The sequence below is a fragment of the Lissotriton vulgaris genome, unplaced genomic scaffold (genome assembly GCF_964263255.1).
Source record: "Lissotriton vulgaris unplaced genomic scaffold, aLisVul1.2 SCAFFOLD_871, whole genome shotgun sequence".
Taxonomy (NCBI): Eukaryota; Metazoa; Chordata; class Amphibia; order Caudata; family Salamandridae; genus Lissotriton; species Lissotriton vulgaris.
In genome coordinates this window covers 388,172-409,268 of record NW_028245531.1, presented here as the reverse complement: position 1 = coordinate 409,268, position 21,097 = coordinate 388,172, and the positions used below count along the sequence as shown (strand labels likewise).

The 21,097-nt window shown below is 44.8% G+C and overlaps 1 protein-coding gene across 2 annotated transcripts in view; it reads left to right on the top strand.

Moving 5' to 3' along the window:
• The window catches only part of LOC147666375 (la-related protein 7-like), a 203,588-nt gene that overhangs the window by 10,849 nt on the left and 171,642 nt on the right, over nucleotides 1-21,097 (top strand). For both annotated transcript variants that reach the window (XM_086949097.1, XM_086949096.1), the window contains exons 2-5: nucleotides 3,203-3,418; nucleotides 7,417-7,517; nucleotides 7,638-7,721; nucleotides 8,781-8,945. In XM_086949097.1, the coding sequence (XP_086805223.1) occupies nucleotides 3,211-3,418; nucleotides 7,417-7,517; nucleotides 7,638-7,721; nucleotides 8,781-8,945 (558 nt within the window). In that variant the 5' untranslated portion in view covers nucleotides 3,203-3,210. The remainder of the gene's footprint in view (nucleotides 1-3,202; nucleotides 3,419-7,416; nucleotides 7,518-7,637; nucleotides 7,722-8,780; nucleotides 8,946-21,097) is intronic.

The window sequence follows — 21,097 nt, the reverse complement described above, 5'->3', positions numbered from 1 at the left end:
TCGACCCCAAAAGTCAATTGGTTTGCGATTGGCTGAAAGCCTCTTGCCTTTGCTTATGCTTTTTTGTAACATTTTCATAAAACTTTCTTAGAAACACTGGCAGACAGGCAGGCATAGGCAGGCAGGCATAGACAGGCAGACAGGCACACATAGACAGGCAGACAGGCACACATAGACAGACAGACAGGCACACATAGACAGACAGACAGGCAGGCATAGACAGACAGATATGCTTGCACAGACAGAAAGGTGTTCCAAATAGACAACAGGCTTGCACAGACAGACCGGAAAGAGAGACTTAGCAGACCGACAGAGGCTTGCACAGAGAGACTTGCAGAGACAGAGAAGCTTGCACAGACAGACAGAATTGTGACAACAGAGTTGCAAAGCTAGATCGACAAAAAGTGTTGCAAAGGTAGATTAACAGACAGATAACATTAACATAACATGTGTATATGTAAATTGCATGTTCACCTGTGGGCATGTTGGCACTGAATAACAGATGTTTATTGTTACCCGACTCACTGGTACTCATTTTATTGACCTCAGAAGAATGATGGATCTACATGTGAAGTGAATGGTCGATGGATGAATGGACGTAAAGGTGGATGGATGGGTAACATGATTTCTCAATATTTGAACAGATGGATGGATGTAATTTCAGAAGCGGGTTGATTGGGCTTCGAGGAGGGTGGTTCAGCTATCCTGCGCCCATTGCTTAGCCTTAAGCTGCCCTTTGGCGAAGCCACAGGTGGTGGCCTTGCTGGCCTCTCAGAGAGGGCCTGGAAAAGGGACTGTGTTTTGGTTAGTGAGGAAGTATTGTTGTAGTTCATCTCCGACCGCCTTCCGGAATTTGCTCTCCTGAAGGAACCAGGCGTTCATCCTCCAGATGGGGCGCAGTGTGCCCTAGGGGTGTCCTAGGCTGAGAAGAAGTGGTGAGTGGTCTGAGATATCCCGAGGGAGGATGAACGGAGCATGAAGACCAGGTCAATATGTGCATGTGTGTGGTGCACCGCGAAGGTGTGAGTATATTGGGGTGTTCTGGGGTTCCATGTCCCTCAGACGTCACATATGCCCAGGTGTGCCGCCCATTCTGTCAGTCTCTCGGCAGTTGATCTCTCAGCAGATCGGCCTCGTTGAGGGGTCACAGTGGCTGACGGTCCATGCAGTATTCCAGTGTAATGGCTGGCAGCAGCAGGCGAGGCAGGTGAACCTCTCCGGGCGCCTCGGCCTCTGCAGGAGCGTGTGCGCCTCCTCCGGGACATGGGGCTCACAGGCAGCGTAACGCTAGACTGTGGTTTCGGACGAGAGGCCTCCGCTCGAGACCCAAGAGGGCGTTCCTTAGTCAGCCAGGTCCAGGCCGACTCCGGTGATTCAAAGAAGTGGGTTTTGTCCTGGAAAATTACTCTGAGGCAAGCAGGGAAACTCAGTCTGTATTGGAGATTGACTGCACGCAGTTTCTATTTGACCTCTGTGTAAGATCGCCGTTGGGACTGTACTTATCTGGTGTTGTCTGGGAAAATCATGATATTGTGTCCTTGGTAGGGGTGGGGGCTCTCTTAAGATCATGATGCATTTGGGAAGTAATTCTTCATCACAGAAAATATTGTCTTTTTTCTATTCCATTGTAGCAATTCACACATTTTCCCTCCTTGAATTTAGGCCAATTTATCATGTCTGCACCATCTATTCTGGCTGATGTTTCCTATACAATTGCCTCACAGCTAGTTCGGCTACCATGTCTCCGTCAGGGTCCAATCCTATATGCAACGCTCTGTTCTGTGTAGCCAGAGGTTGAATACTTGATTACTACTGCTTACAACCTCCAATAGGTAACTTTAATCCAACATTAAGAAACCTGAAGCTCCACCTACAGTAACAGATCCTGTATTCAGAACTTGACCGTAGATGTTTTCTGGTGTTCTCCTTCTGGTGATAGTTGTACTAACTTTTTTCTATAACCAGTTTCACTGTCAGTGTAAACAGTGTGACTTTTGGAAAGGGTCAACATAAATAAAAAAGATTAAGGAGTAATTAAAATTTGTAGTCCCTGGATATAGTGATATTCCTCTGCACCATAATGGTTAAGCCTACCTTTTATGCATCGATGAAGATTTCCAGTATTGACTCCAAGATTGGTTTGAGGGCATGCACTTAAAAGTATTTTGCACTGGCCTAATGTTGGCTTGTCGCCGTTATTTGGAGTGCCTTTTCAGCTGCAAATTAAAATACTAATCATCTTCAAGCTTGTTATTATAAATGTAGTCTATCACAAAAGATTAAATGTCGATTTCCCCCATGCATCCAACTCTTGACATGGACCAGGATTACTAGTTACTGTGGTGACCTGAGCTTCAAAACTCAGGCAAAAAAGACGGCAGGGACATGCTTCGGTCTCCTCAGAGCCTGTAGGAAGATCTTCCCCCTGCTCCCCGCAAACGCAAGGAAGCTCCTCATTCAGGGCCTTATCCTGGCGAGATTGGACTACTGCAACACCATCTACCTGGGAGCTCCTGAAGCCACCCTTAACACGTTGCAGAAAGTCCAAAACGCCGCCGCCCGCCTACTTACGGGCACACCGGCAAGATCCTCGGCCAGGCCAGCTCTCAAGTCTCTACACTGGCTTCCAGTCAGAGAAAGGGTCGCTTTCAAAGCCCTCTGTCTGGCCCACAAAACCCTTAACAATAACGGCCCCCCCCCCCCTTCTCAAGGAACTCTTAATCCCCTACAAGGTGGAGAGGGATCTCCGGTCCAGCGGAGAAAATTTCATCTCAGTCCCCAGAGTCAAAAAAGCCAAGACCGGTGGCCGTCGCTTCTCGGTCCACACGGCCAAACACTGGAATCACCTCCCACGAAGACTGAGGACAGAATCGAATCACCTCCAGTTCAGGAAATCATTAAAGACTCTCCTCTTCTCTCAAACATAATTCTTTAGACGGCTGAAACTCCTGGAGATGCAGGTTAGCGCTGGGATGCTCATTGGGTTACTACGCGCTTTACAAAACCTTTAAATAAATAAATAAATACTTTACAATTTATTTTATCACTAATGCATATACGTCCAAATAAACAAGTACAAATAAGTTCTTACTGTGTACTAGAAGGTTATTGTTTTGGTTTTAAGTATCTAGCTTTGATGTTTGTTAATTTTCAAAGTGATTCTGAAATGCTGATCGTTAATAAAAGAATTATTACTTTTCAGATGCCAAGATGACTGGGTCGGAGACCGAGACTGTAAGAAGTAAAGTCAAGGAAGAGGAAAGTAGTGAACAAATTAAAGAGCGAGAAAAGAAAAAAAGGTCGAGGGTGAAACAAGTGCTTTCAGATGTGGTGAAGCAAGTGGAATTCTGGTTTGGGGATGTCAACCTTCAAAAAGATCGGTTTCTCCGTGAACAGATAGAGAAGACCAGAGATGGGTGTAAGTTTATGGTACTTTAAAAAGATTAAACTGGTAGAGAATACTTTTGACTTGTGCGCACATTGACTAATTAGGTGAGAGTCCATGTCAGGTTTTCTTTTAAAACTAAACGCTGCCTTTGTAAATATTGAAGGAATTTAAAATGATGTACGCAAGTTCTCTTCTTGATTTAATGCTTTTCTCTACGGTTGCGAGTGAGCAGCACCTGTCTTTTTCAGAATCTGCCTCAATATTGGAGTGGTTTCCCTCTCATAAAAGCCTATAAATCTTTTTTAAATCTTAGACTTGTACACAGGGTCACCAGGTTCACAAACAGCATAGATGCCGCCAGTAATTGTAGTTGTAAAGGTGGCCTTGGTAGACCTGTTTGGCCTTCTGATGTAGTTACAGGTGTGCTATCTTAACAGAGCCAGGTTGCATAATCTGTTTCAAAGACCTTGGTTCTCTTAAATATATCCAAGCAACTGCTACTTCTTTTAGTCTCTCTGGAACATTAATATGATAAAGTATATGTGTAGGCATTATTCCAAGTCACTGTTATTTGGGTACGGTCCCGATGGTGGTGATAATTTTGTCTGCAGCTTTACATCTACTACTCATGGAGTGTGATTGTAAGTTTTGCAGAAACTAAATGATAAAGGGGCTAAAAACCTGCTTTTCTTCAGCCAGAGCTCTTCAATCGCTTTGACATATGTATCTTACCATTCTAGCATCAATTATATTCTGATTGTCCTTTGCCTGTTGCTTGGCAAAGCACAATGCTTTTACCACCTTTGGACCTTGATATATAAAGACTTTTCGGTGTTGGCATTTGTAAAAAAAAAAGGCTAGAAACGTGTAGTTCCAGAATGATGTTTTCTCTTTCCTGCTCTGACTAAGAGCATTCTTGCACTTCTTGATGTATAAGTACTCTTGAGAGTCACGTGCATCAGTCGTTAACTAGAAAATCTTTAAGTGGAGGGTTTACCTTTGCTATTTGGGGTTTATGTAAATAAACAGATTGGAGCCCATTCAGTATTTATTTTAATGTAAATCTGTACCTACTGCCATTTAATAAAAATAAAAAAAGGTGACAGTGCTATGCATTGTGCTGTGAATCTGGCAGGGGTACTAATTTTGTACCTTCATTTGGGAGAGAGGAGAATCTGCCTCTGTTAACACTTTACAAGCAGCAGGCTGGCTTGCCCCTCCCCCTTCCCACTAATAAGGTATTACCCAGGTTCGATTAATTTTCCTGCTGGCCTGTGAGAATGGTACAGCACACCAGCTTTTTTCCTAAAGCTAGTCGTCAAGTAGACGGTGTCTGACTTCTGCACATGCAAACCATTTTTTTGGTGAAAGATGAGGTCTGACTTTCTTACTGCATGTCAGAATCTAAATGTGCTCCACTTTAGCTTAGAAAGAAGAGCCCCAGTCCATGTGTGTTATGATGAATCCAGCCATTTCTGGGTGCGCTCTGGGTTTAGCATAGATAGAACATATTATAAAGGTGTCTGCTTTATTTCAAACAGGCACTTCTGAGGGGCTTAATTTCGACACTCATTCATAGTGTCATAAGAAGAGAACTAAGGGCCTGATGTACAAAGCTATTTTGCATTTTTTTCAGAATCACAGAGTTTACGCCAACAATTCATTAAAGCATTTCCAGAATGTAAAATGGTTTTACTGACTCTTTCTGAATTTTTGATCGCAATGCGCATCAAAGGGTCTTCCTTCCTAATTGTGAAACAAGATATCTCCATGGTTTTTAACTAAAGTTGGGGTTGCAAACCATTGATACGTTACTGAATTCTCAAAGAAGGGTGTAACCCATTCATAAATGGAAGCAGTTCCGGTGGGACAACCACACTTTTGAGAACTGTGGGTTTTCATTTAGGGAGGCAGGCAGTGGTGAAGCAGACCACTGCCTGCTCCCTGGCCAGGACATGTTCCCAGATGGGCTGCTTTTAGAAAAAGAAATAAATCCCTTTCGAGAATTAAATTAAAAGATGCATTTGTAGACCGTAACACTCGCTCAGAAAAGAGCCTTGAGACACTACCAAGTCCTAAGCTTCAGGCACCAGCCCTACAACAAGCCAAAACCTAGGATACAACAGAAAGAAATATCTTACTGGAGGGTGGCAAGACTAATCCAGCCAATGGGCCAGTTTTAAAGCTGTTTCAGAAACCGAGCTCGATTAGAAGAAGCACAGAGAGACAGGGACAAGTTGTTCCACAGCTTGGCCCCAATAACCGTTTCAGGAGAGCTGCCATGTCTCTTAAGACAAAACATAGGAGCTTGTAGGCCAAAAGAGGAGGCGGGTCCCAGACTTCTCGTAAGAGTGTAGAAGAAAAATATAATCTGTAGACTCGTAAGACCATGATTAAAGACTGCTCTGCGAATAAGCAACAACATTTTAGATTGAATCCTCTATTCTGTAGTCAGCCAGTGCAGATCTTTTAAACTGTTATCCATAGAGCAGTGTGTGGGAATATTCAGTAGAAGCCTAGCAGCTGCCTTTTCTATAATTTGCAGTCTGCTCACATATATTTTTAGCAACCCCCAGACCTAGCACGTTGCAATAGTCAACTCTAGAATCAACCAGCGTGTGTATAACAGTTTTTCTGGCTGTGAAAGGTGAGTAGGGAAGGATCTTACATAGCATTTTGAGTAGTCCAAAACATATATGTCACATTTTGGATTTGTGGACTGAAAGATAGATGAGTCAAACTTTACCCTTAAATTGCAAACAATCTGAACTAGCGATGGAGAGGGCCAAGCTCCTGTGAACACCAAGTGCTATTCCAAATCTGTGGACTGGGACCTAAAATACGCAGCTAAGTTTTATCAGAGTTGAGGTTCAAATGGTTTTGCATTATCCAGAAGGCAACAGCCATCAGGCACTGTCTAAAATTAGATCTGGTAAGTCAATCATCCTCAACCAGGGGGATAATGAATCACCGGCTTAAGACAGCACCTCAAAGCCAAAGCCATGCATAAGTTTAGCCATTGGAGCTGGATAGATGTTGACCAGCGAGGGGCTCAGCCAGAGCCCTCTGGCACTCTAAAGTTCAGACTGATTTGTTGGGACGAATAGGGAAGGAGTCGAACTGAGAAAGTTCTGTTCATAAGAAATTTTACAAACCATTCTAAAACCAGCAAAAGCTGAGATCGTTGTCTGCTCTACCTTGCAATTAATTGTTCTGCCGCCACCTTCGGCAGTATTTTGCAGTGAAGCCTATTAACAGATTGCAAAATCAGAGACAGGTTGCAAGTAGATGGTGCACAATTTGCAACAACTGTTTGGAACTTTAACTCTGTACATCAGGCCTCTTAGTGATTTAGCTCAGCCTGCTGAATCTGGAGAGATTCTATCATGTCCTGCCCGAGATTAGGAGACGCTTTGAATACAAGTTACATTTCAAATACATAATTCTAGCAGTTGTCAGACAAAGCATAGTGTATCCACATGAATATTTTGATTACAACTTTTTTTTTGGACATAAACCTATGATATTCTTCTTTTTGAATTTGGAGCTGCCGTGCTAGCAGAGTGAAGAACACTTTGCATAAATCGCATATGAGACATGCTGTTAAATATACTCTTATATTTTAAACAAAACATCTAAGAGTTCAATGTCTATTGTCATCTTTTTCTTTTATTAAGGGATTGTGCTCCCTGCAGATATGTTTTCAGAGGGAACTGCCAACAACTGTTGAACTTGGAGCCAATCTTTCTTTGTTGCTACTCTGTCATTTTTGTTGACTTTTAATCTTTGGGACTCTGGTTGGTATGCAGGATGGAGGACTAGAGGATAGCTCTATACATGAGAGAAACTCTTTGTACGTCTGGTCTGACATATTTTCAAATGTAGAATATTTTGCGACCACATTGTTAACTGTAATAATACCAGTTTTCAGTGTGGATAACGGTTATAAATAATTATTTCCAGATAATCGGAGAATCTTGCCCTAATCATTGTCGAATTTCTTGCTCTGCTTGTCATCCTCATTGCAGATGTTGACATTTCCCTACTTCTGTCCTTCAACAAAATGAAAAAGCTAACCACGGATGCTAAATTAATAGCCAGAGCTCTAAAAAACTCATCTATTGTAGAGGTAAGACTTTAGTATTGCTTTATTTGTGATGTTTACACTGCAAGTAAGAGTTTGAGTGAAGAGTACTTGTTGCAGGGGTTGTGATTGTTCAAGGTGAGTGATATGTTGTTCTGATTTCAGTTGAACTTGGAAGGAACAAAAATCAGAAGAAGGTTGCCCCTTGGAGAGCAGCCGCAAGATGTGGATGAGCGTACAGTATATGTGGTAAGGCTTTATATTTGAATATGTATTGGTCCTATGCTTTTCACCTACTTGGTTTAACACATGCTGTTTTTTAGTATTTGTTTCTTGTAATATTTCTGCTCAAGATAGGGACTGCTAGCCTGGTTCTTGCACTTTGGAAGCATGCATCCCATCTAACTCTCTGTTTTGGCTGCTTTAGAAACAAGTAATACTGATTCTCCTTACGTGTCTTCTTTTCTCTCCTAATTCCTTCATATCATGATATATAGGCTAGATCCACAGCACTGTTTTAATTCAGAACTAACAAGGGACGTACGTGGCTGGTTTTCTTAAGCAAAATGTGCAAAGATGCTCTCCAAATATTATACATGTAAATCATAAAGGGAAAATGCAAATGTGTGTTGTATATCGGTGATAAAAAGTAATGGAAATTTTCCTCCAGTATATGGGTGTTCTGAGTGAGTATTAGCAATCCCTCCCCTTAAGATATAATCATCTACTTTGCCATCTGGGGCCATCGTTCCAGTCTTCGCCAAAAACGGTTGCCTAACTTTCTTGATACAATGCCTTATTAATGATGAACCCACAACCTTGTTCCTGGCTTTAGTCTTCTTCTTCTCATTAATTTTCTCTCTCTTTCTTTTCTCTTACGCTATTGACCATCTCCTACTTTTACTAATTACTCTGGTCATGTTGTCATTAATAATGCATCCATTTTGGGTAAAGCAAGAACATTATCCTCTTGAGTGATTTAAATGTGTGTGGTGTCGCTTGGTAGTTATGGGTAAGACTTCTATCCCATAATATGTCATGGTTCATTAGTAATGGAAAACCGTTACAGTAGCCATATTTGCTCTATTATGTCACACAATAGAAGGAGAGTTAAGTGTGCAAAAGGGCAACACATTCAGTCATTTTAATATTTTTGCATAACTGTGGGTTACATGTCATATTTTTACGGATCAGATTTTAGATTTTTTTTCTTACTGTAGTTAACTGATAGAGTGAAGATACCATTGCTAATTCTGTGTGATGTTGTATATCATTAATCAAATTGTGCACTTTCTTTCTTTTCTCCAGGAGCTGCTTCCTAAAACGGTCAACCATAGCTGGATTGAACGTGTCTTTGGAAAATGTGGAAATGTTGTATATATCAGTATACCTAGATATAAAAGTACTGGAGATCCGAAAGGGTTTGCATTTGTTGAATTTGAAACAAAAGAGCAAGCAGAAAAAGCAATAGAGGTAGGTTGCACAACCCTACCTGGTCTACACTTTCACAAAAAATTGCATTTTTATCTGAAAACTTGAAACTATGTGTTTCCAACTTCAGTTCTCAAGTGTTCACAGGTTGTGTTAGCATGCAATCCTTGGCTTGCTGAATATTCTCCCCAATGTAGACTGTAACTTTATATAGAATCTCAGTGGAAAGCCGGAATCACTTTTGGTTTGAAAAAGTAAATTTGTGAAGTTCTAAGTTGAAAAGACATGAGCCCCATATCGAAAACCTTCAGCACATCAGCCTTTCTGGAAGACGTAATCTTAATAAGTGATCTTTGCATGACGACAAAAATCTCACAGGTGCAAGGACACGAAAAGGCGACCAGTAAGATCTTTTGCTAAAGTGACACAGTATGAGGGAGTAGAGATTTCTAATTGCCTAATTTCTTAAGTCTTTTAGCTGATGTAAATGGAAGTCATGCAGGTTTTTCGGTCTAGACAAATGTATGGTGCAGCAAGTTAGCAGGAGGCTCTATAAATCCAGTCAGCTGACATAATGTTATTTTGGAAGGTGTGATATTTCAGTAGGTGAGTTTGCAATGCAGAGATTGTGTAACTTGGAGTACCATCTTGACTTCAGGAATGTTATACTTCAGAGTTGGTTTAGTATAGTAGTATTCCCATTTATTATATAGATGCCTAAAGACAATTTAGTTTGTAGTGTTTGTTGTATTATACAGTGGCATAATGTTTTGTGATGGTGCAAGCATGGAATGAATCAGAAAGGTACATCAGTATTTACTACTAGTTATTAAAGTTTCTTCTTTTTGCCTCAACAGAATATTGCAAATTTAACAATGGGGCGTTTGAATGATTGAAAAAGTTTGAAGTGAAAATTAGTTTATTTTTCTTAAGTTCTCCCTGGGGTCAGCCGTGTGAAAAGAATTAGCATTATGAGTTTCATAATGATGCTTCAACAAAATCTTTGAAAGGTTATTTTGTATGCTTCAATAACTTATATTGAAATTAACATCCAAGAAGGAAACAGGAGTCTTACACGGTTCTCCTTATTAATGAAAACATGGGTGCTGTCTCTTTTGACGTCTTCCCATTCAGATTGTCCTTTCAAAACTGAAGCAAGTAGGACAGTTCCAAAACAAAGGGGTGGAGGAGAAAAGTAGAGAGAACATAGAAAATGTTAGTTCAAATGAAATAACTTATAGTCAACAGCAGACTCAACATCAATCTCAAATACTGTTAAATTTAGTCCAGAAGGAGACCAAAACAGACTATATTGCAGGATAAAATAGGCAGGAGTACATATCCGTTTATATCTTGGATACATCCTCGTCTTATGTATGAGTTTGCATGAATTGTTGAACTCTTCTGATTGTGTAAAAATCTAAGTCTTTATCACCGCATTGCATTCTCAATCGTACAGGAAACAGGAAGGAAGCTTCCAGTCCTTTTAAATTATTTTATTGATGTGCTGCAAAAAATTGCTTTCTCAGTAGTGTCCTCTTCCTCGGATTGGAACAGATGAGCCATATACCCCAATAACTGGAGATTATACTTCCTTAACTCAGCAGCCTGCATGCCCAGCCTTCTGAGAAGAGGGGACCTCTGCTTTTTTCAAAGTCTAGTTGATTTCCATTTGTTGTATGACTAATAGCACACTGCTCAAAATGCTTACAATGTGTGTTAATCAGTTGAACACTAGCTCTGTCTTCTTCCACTTTGGAGACTGTTAGATCTGGGGGTCTCTAATTGGCAGAGGTAAGTACCTTAGACCAAATAGGGACCCTTGCTTCTGGTCAGGGTGAAGGAATGCACACAGTAGAAAACCCCTGCTCCCCCTCTAGGTAGCTTGGCGCGAGCAGGCAGGCTTATCCCCAAGGCAATGTGTATAATAAATGCACTTAACACAACAGTAATCCCCAATCCACCACAAACTGAGACCACACAGGTAAGTATATATAAAAAATATAACTTCATCTAGTTGCAGTAGTAAAAATCGGCAATACACGATAATCACTTCTTCAGGAATATGTTGCACTTAATCTTAATTGGTTACTCTTGTGTTCAGGAAGATCTTATTAAAAACAAACAGTCTCAAGTCTCTTAAGCCAGTATTTCAAAATGATATGACTGACTTATCTCAAATAGGTTTAGAAACGAACAGTCAAGCAATGCCAGCATGTTATTTATCTTTAAAATCAGCCCTGTGAGGAAATGAGCCCCAAGCGCTGCAAGCGCGCCTCACCGAGTACTCTTAGGACTCTTTTCTTCAGATCGGCACAGCCCCGCACTCCTGATGGCTTCAGGCGCACCGTGCCTAACAGAGCACACTCGCTCCTTGCCCCGGCCGGTCCCGGTTGCTCTCCCGCCCGCTCTCGGCAATCCCACGAGCGGCGGGGGAGGTATGCAGGCACTCGGCAGTTGGGACGGCAGGCCGGGGGTCACAGAGGCACTCGCGGTTCCCTCGGCGAGGACGGGTCTTCTCCGAGAAGGCTCTTTTTCGCGGCGTGGCTCCTGGCGTCTTCGGACGCAGCTCCTCACGGATGGGCCAATCAGGTCGCGGCTCTGAAGGCGAGCCCTCGCAACCACCCTGGAGTCAGCCAGCGGCAGTGGGGCTCCCGGAACAAGCCTACGATGACGAGTCCTGGGCGGCCAATCCCTGCACAGCTTCGGCGATGACGCTACGGCGCACGGTCCAATCCCGTCGCGGCGTCGGTGAGGGGGCTCGACTCTTGTGGCCAATGGGAGCGCTGCGGCTTCGATCTCAGCTACCGCAGCTCCTGGTCACGAACGCGACTTGCAGAGGGTGTTTCTGGCCCCGGGCCGCTACGGTGATTTGGCGACAAGAGATTTTCGGGGCCGCAGATCGCGGTCAGCCTTCTTCCTCGCCAGCAGATCGTCAGGGGGGAATACAGGACATAGGGAAACACCACGGGCCTCTCCTCACCCCTGAATCTGTGCCGATGAGCACAGCGATCGGTCCTCACAGCTGGCAGGTAGAAAACACACGCTGGGGCAGACCACCATACGATTTCCTCAGCAGTTCTTGGCAAAGCTTAGGAACCTTTAACCCTGGGTTCCAAACAGGAGGCCAGCTCTTCTCAGGCCCTTGGAGATTCAGTTCAGGAGACACAGCACACATCAAAGTCTCTGTAGTTTCAAGCAGCAGGGACACAGCACACAGCAAAGTCCCTCTTCTCCTCAGCTTCAGTTGGTTAGCAGAACAGGCCAGCCCTTAGAGCACACAACAAGGCAATCTTCCTTCTTAGTTCTTCAGCAGTCCTTCTTCCAGCAGAGGTTCCTCTTGATTGTAGAATCTGATTTTCTGTTGTCAGGGGTCCTTCTCTTATACCCCAAAAAGTCTTTGAAGTTCTTTGAAGTCTTTGTGCAAGTGGGCCCTGAGCCCGGTCTAAACCAGTTCTGGGTCTTGCTGGGGCACTGGGGGTTTCCTGGCTTCCTTCTTTCTTTCAGTATCAGGGACAGAGGTGGAGCCAGCATTGTGGTCAGGCAGGCACAGCCCTAGTCACTCCCAGAATCTATCTCCTCCCACTTCCTTGGCAGCAGATGCAGCCTTTCATCCACGGGCTGACTCAGATAACCTCCTGGGGGCTCTGCAGCCCCTGTCACCCTCAAACCAGACAGTCAATCCACAAACAGTGGTAAACAAAGTGGGTTGCTGAACCGTTCCTGAATGAAGAAATTATGTGTATCTGGCGTGACCGGGGGTGTAGATATGACACCTTTGGGCATCCATTTTGTTGGATGTATTTGCCTCACACACCCATATGGGTGTCATGCTTCATCATTGGCGTTGCTCCTCATCGGGGAGGCGGTGCAATCCCCGACGAGCTCACCTCTAAGAGGGGCTCTTTGGCGGAGATCTTTTAAATCCAACAGCCTTATGGTGAAGTGCGGGTATGTGGGTGAAAAAGCAAGTAGCCTAGGGAGTGATTTAAAATGTAGTAGGGAGTACCGGAAACTCCTTTATTCTGGGGGTCTCCCGCTACAATTAAAAACGTGGATCTAACTCGCTAGGTGCCAACCAATTAGGTATATTGGCCCTAGATGAGATTAGAAGAGGAATTGGTCAACATGTTTCTCGCATCAGGCTATTGCCCGCGATTCATCAGGACCTATCCAGTATAGAAAATATAGAAAATACATTCATTCAACAACATGCTAGTGTCATGTGTAAAATACCAATATTATGGGTGTTGGTTACCTCTGTAGTATTGTCCTATGCCTAAATTGGGAATAAGAATAATGATACAGGGTTAATAGCATTGAGTACTTGCCAAAAGACAGGAATGATCAGGGCCAAAAATACACACAGTGTGTCATGCTAGTGATAGTGAATTTCAACTAGCTTCAGAAAGCCGTGGCCGTGTTGTAGCAACGTGCAGTGTACACATCACACCAACACAATGTGCTTGAAAGGGTGCTACATGTTAAAAACAATATTGTAAAAACAAGAGTATAAAAACAACAGCAGTCTGACAAGGGAAACGTTACACTTCTTTTTCGGTGCAAACATAATGTTTAAAGTGCTCGCTCAATATGCAAAGTGACATTACATGCACCCACCCGGCTCACCTAAAGGGATGTAGGTCTCAGTTCCTTGTATTCAATATCAATGTATAATGCAACAAATTAAATCGTAGCAATAGGTTGTATTAGAGAGAATGCCACGGGATTTCCTCATTCAGACCTCTATTGTCAGAAGATAATCGGTGAACCCACCTTTGTTCTTTCCGAAACAAGGCTTGTTTCGGGCAGTTAGGGCTGGATTCTAACACAAGCCATTTGAGTGAGTCTGCAGTGTGATTAGCCTCAACATAGTGCTTACACATTTTGGTATGTGTCTTCTTACAGCGGAAATTGCTACGATGTTTAATAATGCGGGTTCTGATTGGACGTTTCGTCATACCAATGTATTGCAGTCCGCATGGGCATGTTAACATGTAGATACAGTGGGAGGTATTGCAATTTGTGTGTCCCCTGATTTCCCAGTTAAAGGTGTCAGTTAGTTGTATCGTCTTGTGTATGGCTGTGTAGGCGCATACTCCACAGGATCCACATGGATAATGACCCTTGACTGGAGGTAAGTTCCACAATGTCTGTTGAACCCCCTTCTTCGGTATTTTCGGTCTCGTGCTAAACAAAATGTCTTTGACATTCTGGGATCTTTTAAACGCAAACCTTGGTGTTGCAAGGCTGAGGTTGCCTGTATTCAAAATGTCCCAGTGCCGTTTGATCACACTTTTGATTTTGCTAGACACGGGGGTGAAAGTTGTTACACAAGTTATAGGTTTGGTTCTCGATCGGTACCACCTCCCGTTGTTCAAGCAGGGCCTCTTGATGATTATTTCTGGCTCGTTTTTGTGCTTTAGAGACCTCTTTCTTAGGATAACCTCTATCCAATAAATTCCTGGACAGGATTGATGATTCTTTCTTGTAATCAGTTAAATTACTGCAATTTCGCCGGATCCGGAGAAATTGTCCAAAGGGGAGGTTAGAACGTAAGGCTTTTGGGTGGTGGCTTGTGTAATGGAGCAGGCTATTCCGGTCGGTGGGCTTTCTGTACATAGTAGTACTTAGTGCTCCCTCTTTCAGTCTTAGAGTCAGATCAAGTAAGGCAATTTCCGTAGGTGATGCAGACATCGTAAAGTGGAGGTAGGGGTTGAGAGTGTTCACCCAATTAAAGAAGGCCTCATGTGAGGTCGGTGGTCCAGTCCACAAGATCAGAATATCATCTATAAATCTTCTCCACATCCTGATGTTATCAAGGAAGGGATTGGACTGATGATGTATATGTTTGTCTTCAAATTCAGCCGTGTAGAGACATGCCACTGAAGGAGCAAAAGTACTGCCCATTGATGTACCTTGGGTTTGATGGTAGAACTGCCCCTTAAATTCAAAGTAATTCTCCATTAATGCTAAAGTGGCACACTCCATGATGAATGTAGGTGGAGTGACTGAGCTCCAGGTTTCAACCCCAAGTCTTTCCTCTATTACTTCTAGTGTGGCCCTCTGAGGAATATTCGTATAAAGGGCCTCCACATCGAGAGTAATTAAGAGATTAATCTGCACGGGATCGTGGATGGTTTCCAGTAGGCGTAAGACATCAGACGTGTCTTGGATGAACAAGGGGATGCGTCTTACTAGAGGTTGTAGGAAATGATCACAAAATTGTGAAAGTGGTTCCAAGATGGAATCAATCCCCGAGACGATTGGTCGCCCAGGTACCGGTCTAGATTCTTTATGGATCTTGGAAAGAATGTAAAAGTAGGGGACCCTGGGATCTTTTTTCAACAGGAAGTCTGCCTCTTTTTTAGTGATCCACTGTTCACATTCTGCACTGTCCACCAGGCCTGTAATTATGGTCTGTAGGCGTGCTGTCGGGTCACAAGGGATAGGTGTGTAATAACGTCTATCATTTAGTTGCCTTGTGCATTCTAGGTCATAATCCACAGTGTTCATGAGAACTGTAGCGCCACCCTTGTCCGCCTGTTTAATGGTAATCAGGGGATCTTCAGCAAGTGATTTGAGAGTATACATCTCATTTCGAGAGATATTGCAATGTTTTCTTTGTTGGTCTAGTGTTTTAATGTCTTTTAGTACAGCCTGTTCATAGGTAAGGACTTCATTCTGAATCATCCCATTGTGGGGTGTAAACAGTCCCAGGCACACAGAAAGGTTAGACAAGAGAACAGCCACTTTCTAAAAGTACTATTCTCAAACACTGAAGTTAAAAACACCCCTTCCTAAAAGATGTGTTATTAAATTCTGAGTTCAGGGATATCAATCACTTATGTCCCATCTTGTTCCTATGAGAAGATAGGCTGGTATCCATTGGGACCAGCCTCCCCCATGTTAATCTATGGAGCAAGATAATCTTGCAGCAGTGTGCACACAAAATGGCTGAACCAGAGCATGTTACCTGCACTAGTACATGCTCTACCTTACCCATACACTGCACCCTGCCCAGGGGGGTACCTTGAGCCTTCCATAGGGGTGACTGATGTGCACAGACAGGGAAGGGTTAGGCCCAGCCAGTGGAGACACAGCCCAGGCGGACATGGCAGTCCACTGACTGCACACAGGCCCTGCGCTGGCAGGCCTGAGACACCATTTTAGGGCTACTTATGTGGGTGGCGCAATCTGCGCTGCAGGCCCACTAGTAGCATCTGTCATCACCAGCCCTGGCACACACAGTGCACTTTACTAGGGACTTCATGGTGATACAAATATGCCAATCAGGTATACCCAATCAATATGACAATTTACATAGGGAGCACTTACACTCTGGCACTGAACAGCAGTGGCAGAGTGTCCAAAGCATCTAAACCAGCAAAAACGAAATCCATCACAGCATCAAAAATACAGGAGGCAGAGGCAAAAAGATGGGGGATTAACCACGCCAAGGGTGTCGGGTCTAACAGAGACCAATTTGGCAGTAAGTTCCAATGTCTGTGGCATTTGCCCATTCCCCTCTTCAAGTACTTACTCTGTTGTTGACATTTTTGCCTCATTTCAGGTCATAGATTTCTGGAAAGTACAGATTGCTGTTAAGAGCAGGGTCACTTTCCAAATAAGCTCTGGGCCCTCCGTATTTACACCTCCTGCATCCAAACCTTTAGCACACCCATAGCTCTGAATAAAAGTCAGTTTTTTTTTCTTTGCAGCTTTCTGTTTGATCTCTAAGTCATGACTCTGCACCCTATGCATTTCAGCATCAAATTCAGGCAGCAATTGATAACATAAGGAGATCCCTTGTCACCTTTGGTTTTCACAGTTCTGCGACTTGAAAACATGTTCTGTATACTCTCAGCGGCAGCTTCTCCAAATAAGATTCCTCTTCTGTGTTTCTTGGTGCTACAACAACACTCCCATACATTTGGTTCTGCCAGAGGGATCAGTTGTGCCACATCTTGATAGGTGGCTTCTCCAAATCCCATTGTAAGGCACAACTGCCAGTATTTCCGGGTATAGACAAGAGTAGCCACCTGAAAATGCCTGCCAACTCAGTTAAGCTGCTTACCAAGGCCTTGGTGCTGTCTGACAAGGAGGCTGCTCCAGAGCTCCTAGCAAATGTGGCTGTTGCAGTGCAAGTTTGGTCCATCCCCCTTAACTAGTGTTTTTATCTGTTCCTGCTCCCAAATAGTCCCAACACCTGGAGCCTACTAGCGCTCAAAGATGTGATGTGCAATAGCAATGGTTTTGTCTCCTGGCAGTGCAGTAGGGGCTGTTGTGTACTTTGGCAATTATGTATGATTTAGTCCCTGTTAGAAATGGGGGTCTCTAGTTGGCAGAGGCAGGTACTTTTGTCCGAATAGGGACCCTTGCTTCTAGTCAAGGTAAGGGGGATACACACTATAGATAACCCCTGGTAGCTTGACACAAGCAGACGGGCTTATCCCGAAAGCAATGTGTAAAGTATTTGTACCAACACTCACAGTAATACAGTGAAACACCACAAATGGACACCACACCAGCGTAGAAAAATAAAGTATCTTTATCTAAACTTGACAAGACCAAAATGACAAAAACCCAACATACAGATACTCAGTAAAATGTCTTTAAAAAGGATGTTGCAAAAATAAGTTTGTAGAAATCAAATATCATGAACTGGGGCTATCATGACGTCAGGACAGTACGAAATCCAAAGTACGGCCCCATCTGCGAGGATCACGGAGTCACAGACCCCCGCAAACAATAAGTACCTTGGAAACGATGTAGGTGACCATGCATTGCGTCGAAGAAGGCCGATGTCGGCTCCGGTGATGATGCGACATCGGCAAGTTTTTCGAGTCACTCTTGGCAGTTATCGGCGCCACGATAACAAGATGCGGGCAAAGATGGAGCCAATGCGAGCGCTGGTGTCTGGCATGGCCGAACGCAGCTGGCGTGGGAGATGCGGAGCAGGCCGGGCGCTGCGTCGTTCACTTCACGAGCAGCTCCCGGGCCTCGATGCAGGTCCCGTCGTCGGAAACAGAATTTCTTCCTTCTGTTTAGTTTCTTCCAACTCCCAACAGCAAAAACAACTTCCAGAGGCCCAACACAGTTACTGGCACCTCCTGGCAGGTCAGAACTCCCAGCAAGGAAGTTTAGGGAAACTGGGGGTGAATTCCTTTTGTTCCTGGGACTTCAAAACAGGAGGCCAGCTCTTCTTCAGGCCCTTGCCAGGGACACAGCACTCAGCAAACAGCAAAGTCCTTCTTCAAGCAGGGGACACAGCAAATTCCTTCTCCTTTCTTTGGCAGAAACAGAAACTGCAGGCCAACTCCAGACACACAGCAAGGGCAGTACTTCTCCTCAGTTTCATCAGGTCTTCTCCTCAGCATAGATTCCTCTTGATTCCAGCAATAGTCTAAAGTTCAGGGGGTTTAGGTCTGATGCTTATACGCAAAAATGACTTTCATCCCTTTGTGCAGGGGGCTCTGAGCCCAGTTGAAACCAGTTCTGGAGGCACTCTGCAAGTGCACAACATCATCCTTTGTTAGTGTGAGCCAGGATCACAGACACACCATAGGGGGGTGGTGCCAGCATTGTGGAAGGCAGGCACAGCCCTATTCAGATACAGGTGCTTCTCCTCCCACCACTCCCAATGCAGATCGGCCTATTCAGCCTAGTGCTGACTCACCTAGTCTCCGGGAGCCATGGCACATCCCCAGACCCTGTCACTTCCAAAGCCAGACAGTCAATCCACAAACAGGCAGAGGCACACTGATTGGTTGAACAAGAAAATAGTCACTTTCTAAAAGTGCTATTTTCAAACACATAATTTAAAAACCAACCTTACTAAGAGATGTTATTAAATTTTGAGTTCAGGGATACCAGACTCCAATTTTCAATCTTACTCCTATGGGAAGATATGCTTGTAAAATGTTACAAAGCATTCCCCAATCTAACCTATGGGCAAGATAGCCTTCCAATAGTGAAAAACGAAATTGGCAGTATTTCACCATGAGGACATGTTACACACCCCAGTACATGTCCTACCTTTCACATACACTTCACCCTGCCCAGCGGGGTATCTTGGACCTACTATGGGGTGTCTTACGTTCAAGGAAAGGGAAGGGTAGAGCCTGGCAAGTGGGTGCACTTGCCAGGTCGACATGGCAGTTAACAAACTGCGCACAGGCACTGCAGTAGCAGACCTGAGACCAATTATGGGCTACTTGTGTGGGTGGCACAATCAGGGCTGCGAGCCCACTAGTAATATTTGATTTACCAGCCCTGGCACACTCAGTGCACTTTACTAGGGACCTACTGATAAAACAAATATGCCAATCAGGGAGAATCAATCCCAATATCAACTTACACAGGGAGCACTTGCACTTTGTCACTGTTCAGCAGTGGCAAAGTGCCAAAAGCTTCTAAGCCAGCAAAAACTAAATCCAGCACAGCATCAAAAACACAGGAGGTAGAGGCAAAAGTCAGGGAAAACTACACCAAGGATGCCAGATGTAACAGCCCCATATGCTCCTAACAAGTGATTGCTTGAGAAAGTGAAGATAGTCTATGGAAGAACATGTGTGAAAGACTACTTTACCTTCTGTCTCTGACTCATTTGATGTAGAAGCAAAATGACCCCAATTCCTCAAATCATTTTTCGGTCGAGGACCGGAAATGCTGGCTCTGCCAGCTTCCGGGAGGAGTCGTATGTTTCTTAGTAGGGTCGTTTAACCCTCCTCTCTCCTTCATTGGCTGGCTTCCTAAACAGAGGCCAGCCATTGGAGGAGAGAGCCATCACTCTGATTTAGCCCCGTCTCTTTCGGATTCGGGGGCGTACATTTTGCTGTTCTTTAGCTCGTGACGTTGTCCGTCACTCAGGACAGCAAAACACGCCCCCGAATCCGAAAATGGCCGTGTGTTTCTCCGAGGCATTTCTGCTTTGCCTGCCTCGGAGAAGCGTGGTCATTTGGAGCGCTCCTCTCTCACCGAAGCACGAGGCACGGACGCGGTACTGGCTGAAGGCTGCAGGTGAGTCACGCAGCTTCAAGCAGCTCTTTGTGTCTGGTGCAGCAATCTACAGGGCCCTGTTGGTGAAGACGGGGCACGCACACATCTGCCGGTGCCCTCCTAGTACAGACGGCTGCAGCCGGCAGAGGACTGATCCCCTGTGTACAAGCAATGGCGAGCGGAGTGCGCCGGGATTAACCTCCTAAGTGGCGAACATGGACCTCTGCCATCCGATCTCACAAAGCAGGAGTGGGCGACTGCTGAGACAGCAGCCTGTCCACGGTACGTGTGCCTGAGTCCGTGCCTACCCGTGGTCTCAGAGCGAGCCCCGCACACCCACAGCCCCGAGCAGGGGGGAGAGCAGGCGGGGCGCGGCGTTGTTAGTGGAGAGATCCTCGGAGCTCCGCTGTCTCGGAATCGCGCCTAGAAGGCTGCGCTCTACCACAGCCGAAAACAGGGAGGGGGGGGTTAGGGCGGGCAATTTACTGTGTGCAGGGATATCGGGGGTTACGGGCGCATAGAATCGGAAAAGCGTCCACTGCGGTGCTCACCGAAGCAGCGAGCAGGCGATGTGAGGGGGAAGGCATCTAACATCCACCCCTCACCACAAATATATAGCACCAAAAAAAAGTTTCGGCTTTTCATCAGTGACCACCGAATAATTAACAGACGAGGCTGAAAGCGGAGCCTGGAAGCTCGTGACCTGCCTCTCTTACCGCAGGGTATTAAGACACAGAGGTGGTGGGGGGATGGGGGGGGGGAGTGAGACAGCGAGCGGGGGCAGAGTAGAAAAGAAAAAGAAACGAGAAGGAGAAGGGAGTGAGAGGGATAGGAAGAGAAGTGAGTGTGACAGAGAGATACACGGAGAAAATGAGAAAAGGCGACAGCCAGGAAAGGGAAGGAAAGAAGAGACTGCAAAAGAGAGAAAGTGTGGGATGGGCAGAGAGGTACACCAAGCAAGGAATGAGACGGAGAAAACGAAGGCGAGCACGAAGTGCAGAGGAGGGAGGGCGGGATGGAGCAAGTGGAGCTAAGGGGGATGAAAATAGCGGAAGGAAGAAATGGGAGAGGAGATGGAGAAATGGTTGAAAGCGAGAAGTGCTGAGGAGAGGGAAGCGACGGACGCAGGGGCCCGTCAAGGGAGCGCGCCAAGCCCTCCGGGTTAGAACCGCAGAAGAAACAGGAGACTCCGA